The sequence below is a fragment of the Ambystoma mexicanum genome, chromosome 1q, assembly GCF_040938575.1.
Source record: "Ambystoma mexicanum isolate Mex_15411 chromosome 1q, UKY_AmexF1_1, whole genome shotgun sequence".
Lineage (NCBI taxonomy): Eukaryota > Metazoa > Chordata > Amphibia > Caudata > Ambystomatidae > Ambystoma > Ambystoma mexicanum.
In genome coordinates, this window is record NC_090922.1 from 898,641,208 (window position 1) to 898,658,389 (window position 17,182).

Below are 17,182 nucleotides of genomic sequence, written 5' to 3' on the forward strand. Positions count from 1 at the left end.
GAATATGTGGGGGGGAAAAAAGTCGGAGAAACCCACTGCTGGTAGATGGGTGGACACATCGGCTTAGCCAAGCAAACAAATGTTTCAAGTTTATGTCCCAGAGGGACGAATGCATGACAAAATAGCACTGATATTTTCAGTCCTGTTAGCAAGTCTGGGTCAACTGCATGGCTTGGTTGCAACAGTGTTTCCAGGGTGCACATTGGTAAGCATGAATTAAATGACAAGTTAGAACAGATGTATGGCAGTGGGGCTTGTGTTTTGAAGTAGATGCACATTCAATGGCCTTATTTACTAGTGCATGTCTCTATCTAATTTTCAATTTTGGTAGATTCTGTTCTACATTTGATTTTGGCCTAGCTAGGACGGGGAAGTTGTATTTGTTGAGGTAGTGGTATGGTTTTAATATTTAGAGTTTAATACTGTATTGTGGACGCAGATTTGCAGGCCTTGCAAATTTGTAAACTTTCTTCTAGACTTGCAGGACGCGATCCTTTTTTTAAATACTCTACCTAAGAGAGATTTGCTTGCCCCATGGTGACCAGTGATACAATATTTACCAGTGCTTTGTGTAAAATGGTGCATGTCACCATACGCACACACAGTTTGTTTGCAGTAAATGTCTCATAAGTTTCTAACATCCCTGTACTGACCAGCAAGGTCGTGTACTGTGCAAATGCTACTTGCTGTTCATAAAATCTCCTTACCAGTGTAAGTGGGCTAGAAGATTTTGCAAGCTCTGAATATGTAAATTCCTTGTTCTCGCTTTCATTCTGCCTTATTCTTACTGCCTGCCTTCAATTTGTCAGAAAATGTCCTCATTTGCCTATCTCCTTTTGGCGCTCAGATCACACCTCATTCCTGCCCCAGAATTGTCTTGATTTGACCCCCGGTGCATCTTGATTTGGCCATGGGGTGAGTTGTATATTTAAACTGCTGTGGCTCTTCATTTTGGCCTCGTAATATGGTGATATTTGATGTGGTGACCATGGGACCTCTGTATTCTTATCCCCAGGGAGTCTGCTTGATAGCTTTTCCCAGTGCAGCCCCTAGTTCTTAATCTCTGTGGATTTTTTATAGATTTGTACAGGTTTCCATTGCGTTTGCTGATCCTGATGAATAATAAAAATACATTCACTATATTTAGATCAACAATAATACATTGCTTAGTGTGAAACACATTTCAGCTCCAAAACACAATTTTATTAACAAATGCAGTAATAATAAATCGTTGAATCTGTATTTTATGACCAGCTATACTTTCACATGCACATTTAATCCAGATCATTGAACACATTGCTAACATGGTACAAATCTGTTCATAGGTTTTCAGTGTGCTTATAAATTATGTGTGTGGGTGTGATGGCACATGGCTAGGAGCTGGGTATTTTTAATCCACAGCTTCTGAAAAGCCTTGCCCGGCAATCTCTATAAATCTAATGGTTTGCGCTGTCTATGTCTTCATTGATGCAAAATGCTGCCTGTTGTAGCCCAGTTATGGTGTGGTGTGATCAGCGGGAGGGATTTAGTATCATGCGTGGATCTTGGCGTAAAAGGTAGAGAGGTCCCTCATGCGTGGAAAGGAGGGAAGCGATGTGCATGAGGCAATTAGGATCAAGTGCTTATGAGTTGGCTTTTCTCTATATATGGAATGATATATTGTCCACACAATTCTGTGTTTAAAGTGCTAGATTTGTAGCATGGTTTATTTTCTTAGGTTGTCAAAACCTTTGGTGGGTACAGAAGGGGTTCTAGTTGCCCCATGTAGGCAGCCACATGGGGCAACTAGAACCCCTTCTGTACCCACCAAAGGTTTTGACAACCTAAGAAAATAAACCATGCTACAAATCTAGCACTTTAAACACAGAATTGTGTGGACAATATATCATTCCATATATAGAACAAAGAAAAGGTATCCAGGTTTCCCCTTTTTTGTCTACCAATCAAACAAGGTTTGGGCTGCACCTCAACCTTAACCTGTGATCTTGCCGCAACACTAGAAGTCAAGGAACCCTACTACCAGAGCTCAGCGAGGTCGGTTCCAACCTAGAGCCTGTGCTTTTTTCCCTCTGTCTGCTTAAGAGTTGGGTTGGCTGGGTCCAGGAACCGATTTTCAGATTACAGCCAGTGCTTAGTTTGTAAAGAAATAAGTGCCAGGGCCCAAATAGTTTGTTGCACCTCTTTGACACAATGGAGAGGGCTTCTCCATACCTTTCCTGCTACCTCCCACGGCTGCTCCCAACAGTCCCAACATATTTGGGTTAAAGCTGCAACTCGCATTGGCTCTTTGGGGTTAATGCAGGGTTCAAAATTGAGGGGAGCTAGGATCTATCGAACTCCTGCTTGTAGTCTCGGAGAGCCTGGTTAGCTTCATACCAACGGCTAACAAGAGCTACTTTTGGCTCCCTAGACCAACTGATGCTCAACAAACACACCTAATGGAATTTAACTCTGTTCATTTGGTAGCATCTATAAATAAACATTTGAACACATTTATAGGACATGTTAAGCATAAACGGTGCTGCATAAAGCACACAAGGATATGTTTGCATCATATATGGAAAATAGATTTGTGGACAGCTATTATCTAGCTCCTCGTTCACCAGTAGTAGCTTCTGGTCACTTGTTAAGGCTGGATACCAGGAGTTGCTTTTAGCTCTTGCTTATCCAATCTTAATTTTCATCCCTGTTAATGGATGCACTAGTTATGGCAGATATGCTATTTACAAATACCACTCAACCTAACATAAAATAACATAATGTACTAGTTGTACCTTAAAAAGAACCACATGTTTAATTGTTTCTTTAAACACATAATCATTGTTAGCACTTCGCTCTGATTCTATAGGGGGCAAGTGGAACCTTTTGACTGTCTGGCCCTAGAAAATGGAGCAAACGTGCTATCTCCTTTTGGTAGATTGATAGACTACTACAGACAAAATCATTACTGCACTGACAAACGTTCCTGTGAAACAATGCATCACGATCTTCTTGTTTGCTCAGGCAGGTGCTCCTCTTAGGCAGCAGCCTTTGTCCTGGCATGCCCCAGTGCAGGTGCTGCTAGATTCCCTTGTGTTATCAACACACCCTTTTGTGGCACTGCTGCTGGTTATTACAGTAATAAACTGCACCATGTCATGCAGGCTGACTGGAGCAGTGTGTGGGCTGGTCATCACGAATGTCCAGCATTGTCAAATTCCAACTCATTGTTATTCATGAAAATGGATAACTAGCACTGCCATACCATTGTGAGTGATCAGAGTAATGTACTAGAATGAGCTAGTCCAGGGTGAAGACACATGCCCAGTTAACACTGTTGCTTGTGTGTGACTACTACTGACTGACAGGTAAAATAACAAAGTAGCCGAAACACCACATCCTAATGAAACTGAGTCTGAGACAATAAGAGCCATGGCTCTCAAAGAAGCACCAATTAAGCACTGATTATAGCAGGTCAAAGTACATACATCATTAAGTTTTTTTTTTATTTTTATTTTTTTAATTCAAAAACAAAAAAGTTAATGCATCCAACACACACCTTGCATGCGTTCTGTTGATTTTGTGGTTTCCATGACGCCGTATCGTTAGATTAACAGTATTATTTTAAGTCATGGTACAAAGCTCTCATGCAAGTAATATGCACGGGAACACGACTTAATTTGCAATAGTGGTAATTTCTAGAAGATTAGTTCCCTTACGTTGAACAGGCAGCCTGGCACAGTCCAGGGGGCATAGGATGTTGCGTGCAGCAATCTTTGCAACACCATTGTATAAACACAATTTTTAAAACTATTACAAAGCTTAACTTCTACAGTTGTTTTGATCACCGAATGCGTAGGGCTGAATTAAAAATGTTAATAAAACGTGGCATTTCAGTGACTAGAAGCTTAAACATTTAATATTAACAGAAATATGATTTTCTAAAAATTGATAAGTATGCACACTTGCTAAAAAAAAGCAGCTTTGTGTGTGATGAGAGTGTGGAGGTTGCATAAATACCGTCGTTGTCTTAGAATACATGGCAGGGGCAAAGGTAGTGGGATGTGTCATTTCTTTTTTTCGATGGTACACCAGGGTTAATAATTAATGGGAATCAGTCGCCTATCCAAGCGGCCTGTGTAGATCTTTTTGTAATTAACACGTGATAAGTGAACAATCGCGGCCTAGTTCTTACACACTGTGGTATCCATAAAGACAACGAGCGGGATTCACACGAATCTGGCAACTCTCCAAGGGCAGGTAATGCGTCTTTTGCATTGCCCGATTCTTGGAAAAGCAGGCCATAGAATTTACAAAAATGATGTGCGCACTTTCTGGCGACGTAGCACAAACGCAAAAGTATGCCTTGAATAGCCCCATGAATATCTGCACCCAATGCTAACGTTTTCATAGGCTCCCAGCCCTCGCATGGATTCTGGGAGTGCCATGTACAACGACTGGCCCTAAAAAGCCCATCACACTGAATTGTGAATGAAGATATTCTATACAGTTTCGCCCCACAATTTCAAGTTGGAATGCGCTAACCTGGCAAAAGTCGCAGATCACTGTGCATGAGTGTCGGTTCTCCATACATATGCATACAGTAGACCATTTCCCACCAACCTGCAAATGCCACACTACACTTCTATAGCATATGAGCCTTTTCCAGAGGGACTCTTAGATTCAGCCTGTTGCACTGAACCCCTGTGTATCAGATGAGCGTTGTTCTGCAGTGGAATCTAGTAAGTGGCTGTGGTACTTCATCTGTGGTACTACATTCTTGTATGCCAGATAAGTATTGTTCCTCAAGGACGTCTAGTAACAAGAGGCACATCTTACTGGCTTAAACATCTGAGACGTCGAATCATGCGTTTCAAGTTTTTAATGTTGTGGTGACAATGCGGTATCTGGGGGCTTGGTTGGGGGTTGTTTGTTTGGTGGATGGGTGTGTGTGTGTGTGTGCTTTGTATACACTCAGAATGATATACTTATCAATGGTTAAGTGATGTCTTCTGTAATGTCATTGGTAATTGTGATGTCATGAGCAGTTACTGCTGTGGGTGAATTCATGTTTTGCTATTCAGAACGTGCAAGTGACTTGAGTAATTTAGCTTTTGCACTGTCGAAATAGTCCCTTCGACTGAACATTTTATGAATATATATATATATATATAAGTCTCTGTGTGGGTTTTAAATGGTGGCTAGCAGAACATTTCTTGTGCTTACTTTTTTGCACTGCTGTTCTAACTAAATATGATTTATTTTGTATTGTTTTGCTATTCACCGCCCATATGTCTGAACGTTTGGTTTTGGTGCTCTGATTGAGTGCACCGTAATTGGTCTTTTTGGTGTCAGATAAATACACATTTACTCTTGTGCTACTGTCCTTGTGTGTTAAGTGGATCTCCAGCAAAAATGACGTTAGGCTTGAGCCTTGCTGTCTCATTAGGTGTCTTTGACATCACTCTGGTATATTGCGTCCTCTTTCCAAAAGCCTCTTAACCGTTTTTGGCCTAGCCAATGTTGGAGCACGTTTTAGTCAATTTACTTTCCCTCAAAAAGTTCTCTCTCTCCATTTCCTCAATTTTCCCTATATCTGATTTGTCATGAGTGCTTTCTCTAATTAGCCTTAATCTTATGGTTCATCTCTTACCCTCATTCCACCATTGATGATGCCTTCAGTGTATGTGAGACACCATGTTACCTTGTGTAAGAGTTACCCTGCCTTATCAGAAGGACTTTGAATGTGTGCTAATTATCTGGTAGCTGGGGGAGTTAGCTATGATGGATGCATCTATACATAGTAAGGGGCAGCGAGAGGTGCCGTTTCTGTGGTTTTTTACTTTTGCTGGAGTGAGGTGGCCATCAGAAGCAGGAAGTATGGCAGTGGGAACCAATAGTGCAAGCACGTGGGGCAGGGGGGAGGACGGGGGACACGGCTTTGAACTGAAAGACCCACAGTTAGGTTGAGTCTGACTTTGAGATTCATGCTAATTGACTGTCATCCTACCCTAGTGGTCCAGTAATGTGCAGCACACGTGTTTCTGGTGAAGAGCATGGTCGCTTTGGTCTCACAACATTGGGAGTTTTTTCTGGGGCTCTGTAATTGACAAAAATCCTCAACCTTCTTCAATTTCTTAAGATGGTCATTTTACTTATTTTCCTTACGTGATGGGAGGGGGTCTGGACTCTCACGTTACTGACTGGCAGCTGAAAATAACTGGAAGGAGTGAGAATAACCAGCCCAGACCCATACCCCGACCACCAATACAATACAGTAGGATATTAAGGAAAACTGCATGGTAGATGGCATTATAGACCACAAATAAATCCGGAAACGCCAGCAGATGGGCACATGTCATCAAGTCCAAAATAGACCTCATCCAGAACATTCATTGTGGTGGTCTGTTTGATGGAGCAAAGTTGTAATCCAGACTGAGAGAGGGCCCAGAGATGCTCACCCACCAGAGAGCTTGCAGTAGATGAACAGAACCATGCTATTTGGTCCAGTCGCTGGGGATAGTCCTCCATCACAGGTGCATTTCACTCTAATCCAAGATTCTACTTCTGCCCTGTGGTCGCAAATTCTCCAATGAGTCTTGCATACAGTATTATTCTGGATGAAGCCTGCCACTCTGTGCAACGTCCCGTTTGACATGCTTTCCCATTTGTCCAGGCCGCGATGAAAATAAATGGAAGAGTGGCTGTGCTTGAAGCCCCTTGTTGTTGGTCCTGGCTGAACTGTAGACCTTGGCTAGGGTTTGATTAGCATTAGGATCCTGTACTGCTCCCGTATTGGACTTTATTTCAGCTTTGAATGAGATTGAATCTTTCTGCTAATGGTTGCTCTTCTTTAAAGCTTGATTCTACAAGGACTAGTTGTTGCTTCCTGACATGCTCATATCTATATCCAATCTGAAAGTGATTTCTGTACGATATCCTTCAAGATACAGTGCAAAAGTACTGTAAATGAATGAGTTTGGGGGTTTTAGGAAGGGAAATTGATCTTCTTTCCTCAACAGTTGATGAAAGCATTCCTTTTCTGACTTATCAGGAAGGGACATGTATTTTTGCAGTCTCTTATGTATTATTTTAAACCACCACAACCTTCCTCAGTGGGCCTAAAAAGGCTTCTGTGGTTTCTTCATCATAAAATGAAGTAGTGAACTGCTGCATTGTTTGGCAGATTCGCTGAATTCAACTAGTAAGCTGCCCTGTAGTTTAGGGGCATTGCTAAAAGTGTTTGCTTTGACTCTGCACGCCTCCTGTGAGTCAACTGCAGCTTGTGGACTTGCCCTCTCTTTGAAGAGATCCTGTATTTTATATTGCTAAAACGGTAGCAGGAGCCCCTCTCTAGAAAGAACATGGCATGATAACCTGTTCTGTGGTTTATTCCCACTTTAAGAGTCTGCAGCCATCGCTTTTAGCTCACTGTACTTTTCACAAAGTAGGAATATACATTCGCATATCAGTCTTTGTCCTGCCGAAATGCCAGGTAAACCTCATTTGAACGAGAGTACCAACAGCAACCCCCGACACGTCTTTCAGCCTTGTTGCACCTCGTCAGTGAGGTGAAGCTGAGCTTCTCGGAGCAAAGTGAGCAAGGGGTCCACGTCTGGGTTCCCCCAGGTAGCTTTATTTTATATCGGTGTCCTCTATCATGATATGTCAGTGGGCATCAGTCCTTGGCGACCAGTCAATAGTGCAATGCAGTTGATAAAGGCCTGGTCATTTAAAGTGCTAATCATTGTTTATGCGGAAAGTGTTATTGGGTGTTTTCCTACAGGTGGAAATGTTTATATTTGTTTTTCAAACACTCGCATCTGTTTTGCTAATCCAGCCGGTGACGCGGACTGGACCCTCTCAGGGGAACAAGGACCCCTCCCAACCTGGAGCCTCTTAGGGCGGTAACCAGAGACAGCCCTGTCCCAGAGGCGAATAGTGGGTGTTGGGAGGAGAGGTCTTGGCCCAGTCCTGAAACACCCTTTTTTGCCTTCAATGGAAAAACAGGTACACCTTTTGTCACATGATGCCCCCCCAGTTCCTCCTAGTATTCCAGGACCTCAGGTACGAGAGATCCCAACAGTGAAGTACGAATGAAGCTAGCAGAAAAGGAGAAATGCTGTGCACAACACACTTTGCACAACAATTCGAAAAAGGTAAGTTGACAAGCAAACAAATCACTGCAGAAAAGAGAAAGGGAAATCACAGACACACAGCATTACACTGGAGTCACGATACATCACGAGCAGGGAAAGGAGGTGGAGCTAAGTAGGGGTTTGTGTGGGTGAGACCTGGAGGTGTGGGGGTGGAGCAAGAACTCCTGCGGAGGAAGAGCAGCAGAGAGAAAGGCTGACAAAATGGTGCCGAGTCCAGGTGAGGTGTTAGTTGCGAGAAAGAGTCGTACAGCTTGTGAGTTTGAAGCCGTTAATGTGTGAGAGTGATTGTAGAGGGGGTGAGAGTGAGTAGGTGTTTGGTGTGGAGAGCAAGGAGAAGGTGTGTGGAGAGGGGGTGAGGAGAGAGGTTTGGAGGGTGAGAGAGGAGATGGCCATGGAGTAGAGATGTGGGCAGGGCTGTGGAGATGATGGGGTAAGGATGTGGGGAGGGAGAGAATACGGGTGTGGTAGAGGAGAGGGGCTTAGGGAGGGGTGTGGAGAGCAGTGAGAGGGTGTGTTGGGTGTGAGTAGAGGTTTGGAGAGTGAGAGGAGATGGGTGTGGAGAATAGAGGCGTGGGCAGGGCAGTGGGGATGCGAGGATAAGGGTGTGGGAGGGAGAAAATAAGGGGGATGGAGAGGAGAGGGGTGTGGAGAGGGGCATGTTAACGACTTGTGGCAACTGATGGGGAGTTGTGTGGAGAGAGGAGAAGTCTGTGAAAAGGGAGCAAGGAGAGGGACCAGTGGGTAGGGGTGTTAAGAGGGAGAGGGGTGTGGAGAGGAAAGTGCTGTGGAGGTGTGTGTAGAGGTGGTATGGAGAGGAGTGTGGAGAGGAATGGGGAGGGGTGGGGAGAGGGAGAGCTAAGATAGAGGGGTGTGGAGAGGGTAGGGATGTGCAGAGGGAAGGGGTGCAGAGAAAGAAAGAGTGGAGAGGGGCGTGTAGCGGGAGACAGGGTAGGAAGAAAGGGGTGGAGAGGGGTAGGGAGATCGTGATGAAAATGGGGTGGAGTGGGGGGGTAGGGAGAAGGGATTGAAAAGGGGCTTGAGAGGGGTAGGGAGAAGGCGTAGTGAAGGCAGTGAAGAGGTGTAGGGAGAGGGGGTGGCAAGGCGGAGGGGATAAGGGTGGAGAGGGAGGAGAGGGGTGTGGAGAGGAAGAAGAGAGGGGCGTGGAGACGAGAGATCGGGTATGGAGAGGGTGAAGGGAAAGGTGTGGACAGGGGCGTGCAGAGGAGAGTGTAGTTTGAACATTGAAGGTACAGGAGAAGAGTGGGAAGGTGATCATAGCGAGTGAGAAACAGGAGAATGAGAGTACAATGGACGGAGTGTTAAGATGGGGAGAGGAGAGAAAGGGGATAACTGAAGGAGTCAGTGGACCAGAGTGTCTGACATTACCACAATAGAAAACATCATTCCTGTTGAAAGGACTTTGGGAGTGTTAGGTCAGGGAACCCTCGAAGGGAGCCAGCTAGATGAGGCAAAGCAGTGCTCCAGATAAGATTTTTAAGTGGGAGTATTTTAAGCATGCCTTTTCAAATTAGAGTGTAAATGCAATATCAAGAGAGTAAAAATTAGTTTTCTCCCCTGCAAGAGAGTAAACGTATCCAACACATACTATCGAATAGTATATTTTAAAGCAGAATATGCAGAGAGATGATGGAAGTATTTCTTGAAAGTAACAGCTTTAAAGTTTTACTGCCTTTGTTCCAAGTACATTTTTCTCAACAAATACTGTAAAACTTTAACACTGCCAGTTTCGGGGAAAGGCTTACCTCGCCTCTCTGCCTAACAAAATGCAAGTGCCCACATCCAGGGGTGTACCCAGGCTAAAATTTAGGTGGTGGCTAACCCTTCAAATGTTGGGAGGGGCACTAACTTCAGAGATGGTGGGGGAGTGGCAAACCTACTTGTGTAGGGACATCTAACTTCATTACTCATTGTAATGAGACTATTCCAGTGCAACTTAAATCTTACAATCAGTTAACTCTCTCAATTTAAGTCTGAAACACCCACTTGTTGCAGATCCTGAAGGTCCTAGAAAGTGTGAAAATGGGAGATGGAGTGCAATGAAAGATTCAATATCATAGCATAACAGGACATTGCAGCGTTTGGGGCAGTTCTCTGGACGGCCCAAGCAACTTCAGTGGCTGGGAGCAACAGGGGAGAAAATGTAATGTTGGTTCTACCACAGTCCACTATACTAGAATCTCTGGTGCACTGACAGGCTGGTGAGACTGTCTGCCTGTCAAATCCAGTGTTACGAGACTGGGGGAGTGCCAGTGCAGCAATAATGCAATTCTATATGCCCTGTATAGAATTACATTATTGCTGTACTGTGATGTGCCTGTGTTTAACAGTTACCTGCTCACACACGTTTACTGGAAGATTGACCCTTCCTATAGGAAGGAGGGGCTCAGGGAGAAACTGTCACACAGTGGCTGTATCCACCTGTTATTGATGTTCAAGCGTCTGCATCACCTGGACGATTTGCAGATTCCACTTGTGAGGCTGCTAGGTCTGACTCTTTGTAATTGCCCGACCTTTGAAGAGATTTACTGCACTGTTAAAGCAGCTGTAAATGCACAGGATTGTGTGACTAATTGTGCTGCGCGGTGTTGCAGAGCTATGAACGGGTTTGCTACGGTCACACTTAGCGGTCTGGTTAAAGGCCCTGCTTCTATCACTGAAGACGGATAAATCATATTCAACTCAAAGTTTAATGTTGAAGGCTATTTATACTCTGCACTATCACCACTGGAGTGTTCCCCATGCGCTCTGATGGATCTGAATGGAAAAAGGGTAGAATGGGTTAGTAGGCTTGAGTATGAAAAGTGCAAGAGAGCTGTGATGTGCTGTTGGGAGCTTCAGTTTGGTTAATACCGTTTACTGTGCTTAGGTGTGCTTTTCGTTTGGTAGCCGTCATGTGCTGTTGTGCGAAGACTACGTGTGGTCTGTTTTGTTGTTGCAGAATAGTGAAATGCGTGCGGTTTGTTGTGCTTAGAGGTATGATTGCATTTAGTCAGAGTTTGAGAGGTTTATGCAGAGAGGCGAGTGAGTGTTTTTTAGTAGGGTTGGTTAGCGGTATCACTATCTAGATGTGATGCATGCTAATCTCCACAGTTCTATTTAGATGTGATGCAAGCTAATCATCACAGTTCTGTCTAGATGTGACGCAAGCTATTCATCACAATTCTATCTATATGTGATGCATGCTTGGTTGACAGTAAGAATTCATTTACAGCTACGAAACTGCATACATTCTGGGAGTAAACTGTGTATGAAGGCAAGTTATTAAAAACAGCATTATAGTTATACATGCAATGTTTTGTTGCTAGTAATCTCCATAAATTACACCTGCACCTCTTCATTGTCCCAGTCCTTTGGAATTAATCCACATTAACATTTTGTTACATTAAGGGATGATGGTACATAGCATTCATGTTTTTGAAATCAATTATGTCATACACATTTAAAATGTTTGGGCTCTGTATGCGTTTTGTTTTATCTGATAGTTTAATCCTCATAGGCTAGCAGGATTATCTCATTGCAGTAATCCGGTTGGTGGCGGATGATTTTCCAGGTCAATGGGCCCTTCAGCAGAGATACCTATACTGCTTTTACTGGTAGAATGGTCCAAACGCTGTTTAAAAAAGGAAATATAAAGTCATAGTAAAAAACAATGACACAAACTATAAACAAACATGTGTACTACTCAATGTGTATTGCTAATCAACTCCTTTGCCAGTCACATGAGAATGGCTGTATTTTACATGTGGTTGCATTGAACACGAGGTTGCATTGAGCAAGATTTTAGTCATTTGACACACTGTGCTGTGGACATCACACAGGTCCCTCCACCCAGAAGCTGTATTTCCACAGTCTGTAAGAGACAGCACTAATAGGTGAGGGACATGGACAATTGCATAGGCTACATTAGCCGCTGCAGAGCCCTGTCATTTATTCCATAGCTCTAAACATGCTTAGTGTTCTCCTTAAACGGAAGATAGTTCATGAAGGACACTTCTTAGAGAGTTATGTCTGCTTGGGGGATGATCCTGTTAAAGAGTACCCGAAAGATTCGGCTTTTGTAGAGGCAAAATTAACATACCACATCCAAAATAAAAACATGTTATGTCCCTTCTCCATGGATCGACATGAGTGGTAGCAAATAACCCCATTAAGATTCAGCCAAATAAACGAAGGGCCATGCATGACATTGTTGGTACTTCCGTTTCAGGCCGGTCCCCGTCCCCAATCAAACTTACCAGACGGAACCTGTGCGTTTTGAAGAATTGTTCAAAACAAGCGACCACTCTCAGCGATTCCTATGCTAAGCACATGCCCTTTCCACCATGCCCAAAAGTGTACGTCCTACTCCTATTACAGTAATATGGCACAGCTGTTCACACAAAGCTAGCATTTGCTAAATATGTGTTCTAGCGCCATCTACTGGAAAGAAAGAATAGGGGAATTCACAAAAAAGTACTGTGGCCAGCCTGCGTAAATGGTACAAAAATAAAAATAAAATGTGCCGTATTTACATTATTTTACTGCATAAAAAGCCCCCATTACGCACCTTATCTGGAGGGCTGAGCCAAAGAATCTTGGGGTCATCTTCGACTCCACTCTCCTTCTCTTCTCACATCTGACATCTCTAAAAAGTCCAACTACCAACTGCACCGCCTCAGAGGTATTCTACCTTTTCTCACTTTCCCCCAGAGGCTCATTACCTCGAGAGCCGTGGCTCTCTCTAGACTATTGCAACAGCCTCTTTCTCAATCTTCCTACTTCTACTTTCCATCCTATACAACCTATCTAGAACAGAATTGCATGACTTATCCTTGGCCTCAAGCCCTGGGATGGCATCTCTCCGGCGCTGAAATCGCTCCACTGGCTCCCTGTGGCTGCAAGGATCAAGTTCAAGAACCTCTACATAACCCACAAGGGTTTCTGGGCCCGGGGCCTGCACTATCTGCAACACTCTCTTCCCACATACTCTCCTTCTAGAGCCCTCTACTTGTCCTCCTCCAACTCTCTGCGGGTGAGCTGCTTTCACAGAGACTTGGGGGTAGATCTGCAGGTGCTTCCCTCGAACATCCTCTCTGCCTCTTGCCTCTCTCCATCTTGAGCCTGAACACCCTAAATTCTGGAAATTCCTCAAGACCTTCCTTTTCTCTCCTCGTTCTCCCCTGCTAACCTCCTTTTTTTCTTTCTACTCCCTCCTTCTCCTCCCTAGCTCTGTTCAGTTTTTGCTGACTGGTTGCCTGGTTCACCTCCAGAGCCTACAGGTCCCAGGCTCCCCGGGCTGCTGCACTTTATTCAATACTACTGCACTTTCAGTTTACGCTCCTTGAGCGGGGCAACCTCTCTGCACTTAACCCAGAGCCCTGCTGGACCAGACTCTTTGATCCCCCAGGAGTCCCCCTCTGCACCGCTGTATGTATGCATGACCTAAATGTACCAGTTACTTTATCTGGCCGTCCCCCCTCCACCCCAGCTAGGTCGCAACTGTACCACTTCATGCACTTGCACTAGGAGAAATGTTGTCAGGCCTAGTATGCTAGTTTTTCTGTTTATATCATTCAGAGTCTTCAAGGACTAAGAATGAATACTGTATTCCCTTGTTCCCTTCCCGCCTTGTGTATATGTTTGTAATGTGATAACGAAATAAGAGGTCAACCACAGAAGACCACTTTTTAGAGAAGGCATGGTGAGTCTGCATGCGGAATCATTTAGAACATTTAAAAACATACACTGATTCAAATTAAAAGGGGGGAGAGATCAGGAGGTCTGGAAAGACCCATACAAATGATCAACCCCTCACAAAACAGTAGCTAAGCAGCAGATAATTAGACATTATTTTATGACATTTCTCAAAACACACTGTCAAGGGCTGAGGAGAAAGTACATAAGAAATGTCTCTCCTTTTGTGTATCAAGTAAAATATGCAAAATGCGTCGACACATTTGTACTGAAAATGAAAAAGGTGTTGAGTCTAATACAATGACTAATGATACCAGAACATGCACCATGGTAACGTCAGATGCAGAATGAGAAGAGATGAGAAATAGTCCATGTTTGATGGATCTAAGGAAAATGGATATATTGGATGATGCCAGTCTGCAACAAACATTTAATGTGCTTTATATGAACTTTATAGCAAATCTGGGATCCCACATCAAACCTATGTTTTTATTTCGCCCAGTACTAACGGTTGACAATACTATCGATGTATTTCACAAGATTGTGGAACAACTACGATGCAGAAGAAAAAGTGTACACACGTAGACACTTCCAGGCAAGTAGTTCGTGACTGGCGAACTTCAGTGCTTTCTTTCTAGTTTTCTTGCCTACGTTCTTCACATTAAGAAAAAATGAAAACGTTCTCGTATGTCATAAATAATAGTTCCCCGTGTGTTATTTTTGTTGGCATATTGTCATTGCATTTATTAAATGGACACATGTTTATCCCTATAGGACACCACCCTTACAGATGGGAACTCGTTTAGCTCGTTGATCCCTACATCACCTTCTTCCATGACAAATCAGTACAAGTTTGAGGATGAGCCGGACATCAGTGATCTCTTCATTACAGTGGACGACCCAGAAAGCCACATTACTGCAATTGAGACCTTCATCACCTACCAGGTTGTGACCAAAGTAAGTTTATTTTCTTTGTGTTTACCAGATATAAATATATGGTCCACCTCATCCAGCTAAGGCGAGGTAAAAGTTTCATCATCTGGACCCTAAGAGTGCTCTGTTACTATGTCTCTTGGACGAGTGATTTCAGGAAGGGTGCCTAGCACTTTGCCGTCTTTGCTTGTGCCCTTACTGTGGAAGGAATGTTACAAACAGACCCTGCCCATGTGGATTGTTCCCTGCATTAGAATTCTGCATTCTGGGCAAAAAGGAAGTGTCTATGGATCTCTGCATTTGTTCGTACTGAGGCTTGTTGTCCCTATTGTGGATCGATTTCTGGAGGTTATGTTGACTTCTCAACACACATAGGCCAAACCTATTTCTACCTGGCTTTCATATCTGGTGAGGATTCTAGCTTTGGCCAAGCAGTGCCCCTACTGGAATAGTTTGTTTCCTCCCTCCTCAAGGTTGTATACTGCTCTAGGGGTTTTTATAACTAGAGCAGTCTGTGGAGCTAAGGAATCCATTAGAAGAACACATTTTGTTAACATTCTTTCTGATGCAACAGTGCTTCCTCCCACATATTGCACATTTCCCTGCCATCCGGGTAACCATTGTACAAGTACTTGTAATCACTTGATGTTCTGTGGTTCCTTAGCCGCCAAGTGCATGGAAACTGGCTTCAGCCCTCGCCATAAAGACCACACAAGACAGTACACCTGGAGCCATAGGTGCCAGGAATGCCTGGTGGCTGGGAAATGTTTTCAAAACCAGGCATGTGCCTAGTGGAGATTTCTAAGATAAGATTCAGAGAGAGCATGGGATGGTAAGTAATGTGTTCTTCGCGATTTAAAGCTCATTTGAAACGTGTGGATCCAAGGTTTGCAGGGAGCTCAGAACTCAAGGCACTCAGTTCTAACCTCTACTTCTCGAATGGCAGATCGCTGTGTCCATACTTGGGCGAGCCAAGACACTTCATGATAAGCTTGATTTAGACTGGAACTCCGGATGGAAGTTGGCACATAATGAATCGTACTGGTAGAGCTTTTTACCAAGTGCTCTGTCTTGCTTAGCACTGCACTATTGTGCCAGTTATACAAGCTGCGTATTGGTTCCATTTCTTTACTTCAGTGTGTGCAAGTCCCTTTTGTGCAATAGAACAATACCTTTACATGCTGGTCTATATTAATCTTCTTTTAATCGTTTGTAGACAACTAGAGGTGAATTTGACTCCAGTGAATATGAAGTTCGAAGACGTTACCAGGATTTTCTCTGGTTAAAGAGCAAACTTGAAGAAAGCCACCCCACATTAATTATACCGGTAAGACACCTTAGTGGTTAAATGAGCGATCGTCAGAGATTTCTGTATGAAGTAAAGGATAAATATTAGTTTCGTATGTGTCAAATTGAAATAATTTTTTTATTTGATTGTAATGACGCCGGTTATCAGTGGCAGCTGGTAAATTTTCAAATTGGAGGGGCATAAACTGCTCCCATGAGGGTGCACATGCGACAGACCACTACCAACATGGGTTGGGAGAGTTCTAACATGGGGGAGACTTTTTAAAATAATGGCTTAAAGTGGTGCTTTTTACAGCAGGCTTTCTGTTAAAGAAGTGTGTTTGAACCCACGGTTTACAATCGGTTTTGTAGGGTCGCACATGAAAAAAATCACTTCAACGATGGACACGAGCATTTTCCAACCCATTTTCTTGATGCCTTTGCACACAATATATGCCTGTAGTCTGCCAGTGTAAAGAAAAAATTCCAATTCCATGCTGTGCCAGTAGACACTTGTATCGCCAATGTAACCTACTCATATTTACTTTGCCCATAATGCCATGAATTACACTATTTGAAAACCATGCCCTTGTTGGCTTTGCTAATGTAAGTCAGTCCCCCAATTAAGTACTCTAAACCTGTTTGCTTTGATATGCCAGTGTAAGAAAACAAGTGCATACATTTTCTGTGGCCTATACATTCTCCTCCCTGTAGCCCTCCCCAATCAGCGGCTCTCCTGCACAACTGACAGCCTTTAAGCGCATACATGCCCATTAACCGTGTGCTGCCATTCTCCCAGTCACACACATCACCACACAACACACTGCACTCTCATTCCCACACGCAGCTACAAAGACAGAGCCCCTGACATGCTTCTATAATAAGTATGTTTGTTTCTTTCCTTACTTTGCTGACATCTTGGGACTGCCATTCCCATCAGGACTGGCAGATGTGCTTCCTGCATGGCCCTCTGTCTTCTGTGCAACCCACATACAGTAACAAGTTAGCTGGGGGAAGTGACAATGATCCCTTCCTAGTTAAGTGTGCTGGTGATGTAGCTCCTCCAACTCACACCCATAGCCTCCTAATGCTTGTGGAGGTGCAACAGCTCCCTATGCACACCATTGGGC

At 43.8% G+C, this 17,182-nt stretch overlaps 1 protein-coding gene across 2 annotated transcripts in view; it reads left to right on the plus strand.

Moving 5' to 3' along the window:
* SNX7 (sorting nexin 7) overlaps window positions 1-17,182 on the plus strand; it is a 305,876-nt gene that overhangs the window by 72,848 nt on the left and 215,846 nt on the right. For both annotated transcript variants that reach the window (XM_069641532.1, XM_069641533.1), the window contains exons 2-3: window positions 14,607-14,789; window positions 15,982-16,092. In XM_069641532.1, coding sequence (XP_069497633.1) covers window positions 14,607-14,789; window positions 15,982-16,092 — 294 coding nt within the window. The remainder of the gene's footprint in view (window positions 1-14,606; window positions 14,790-15,981; window positions 16,093-17,182) is intronic.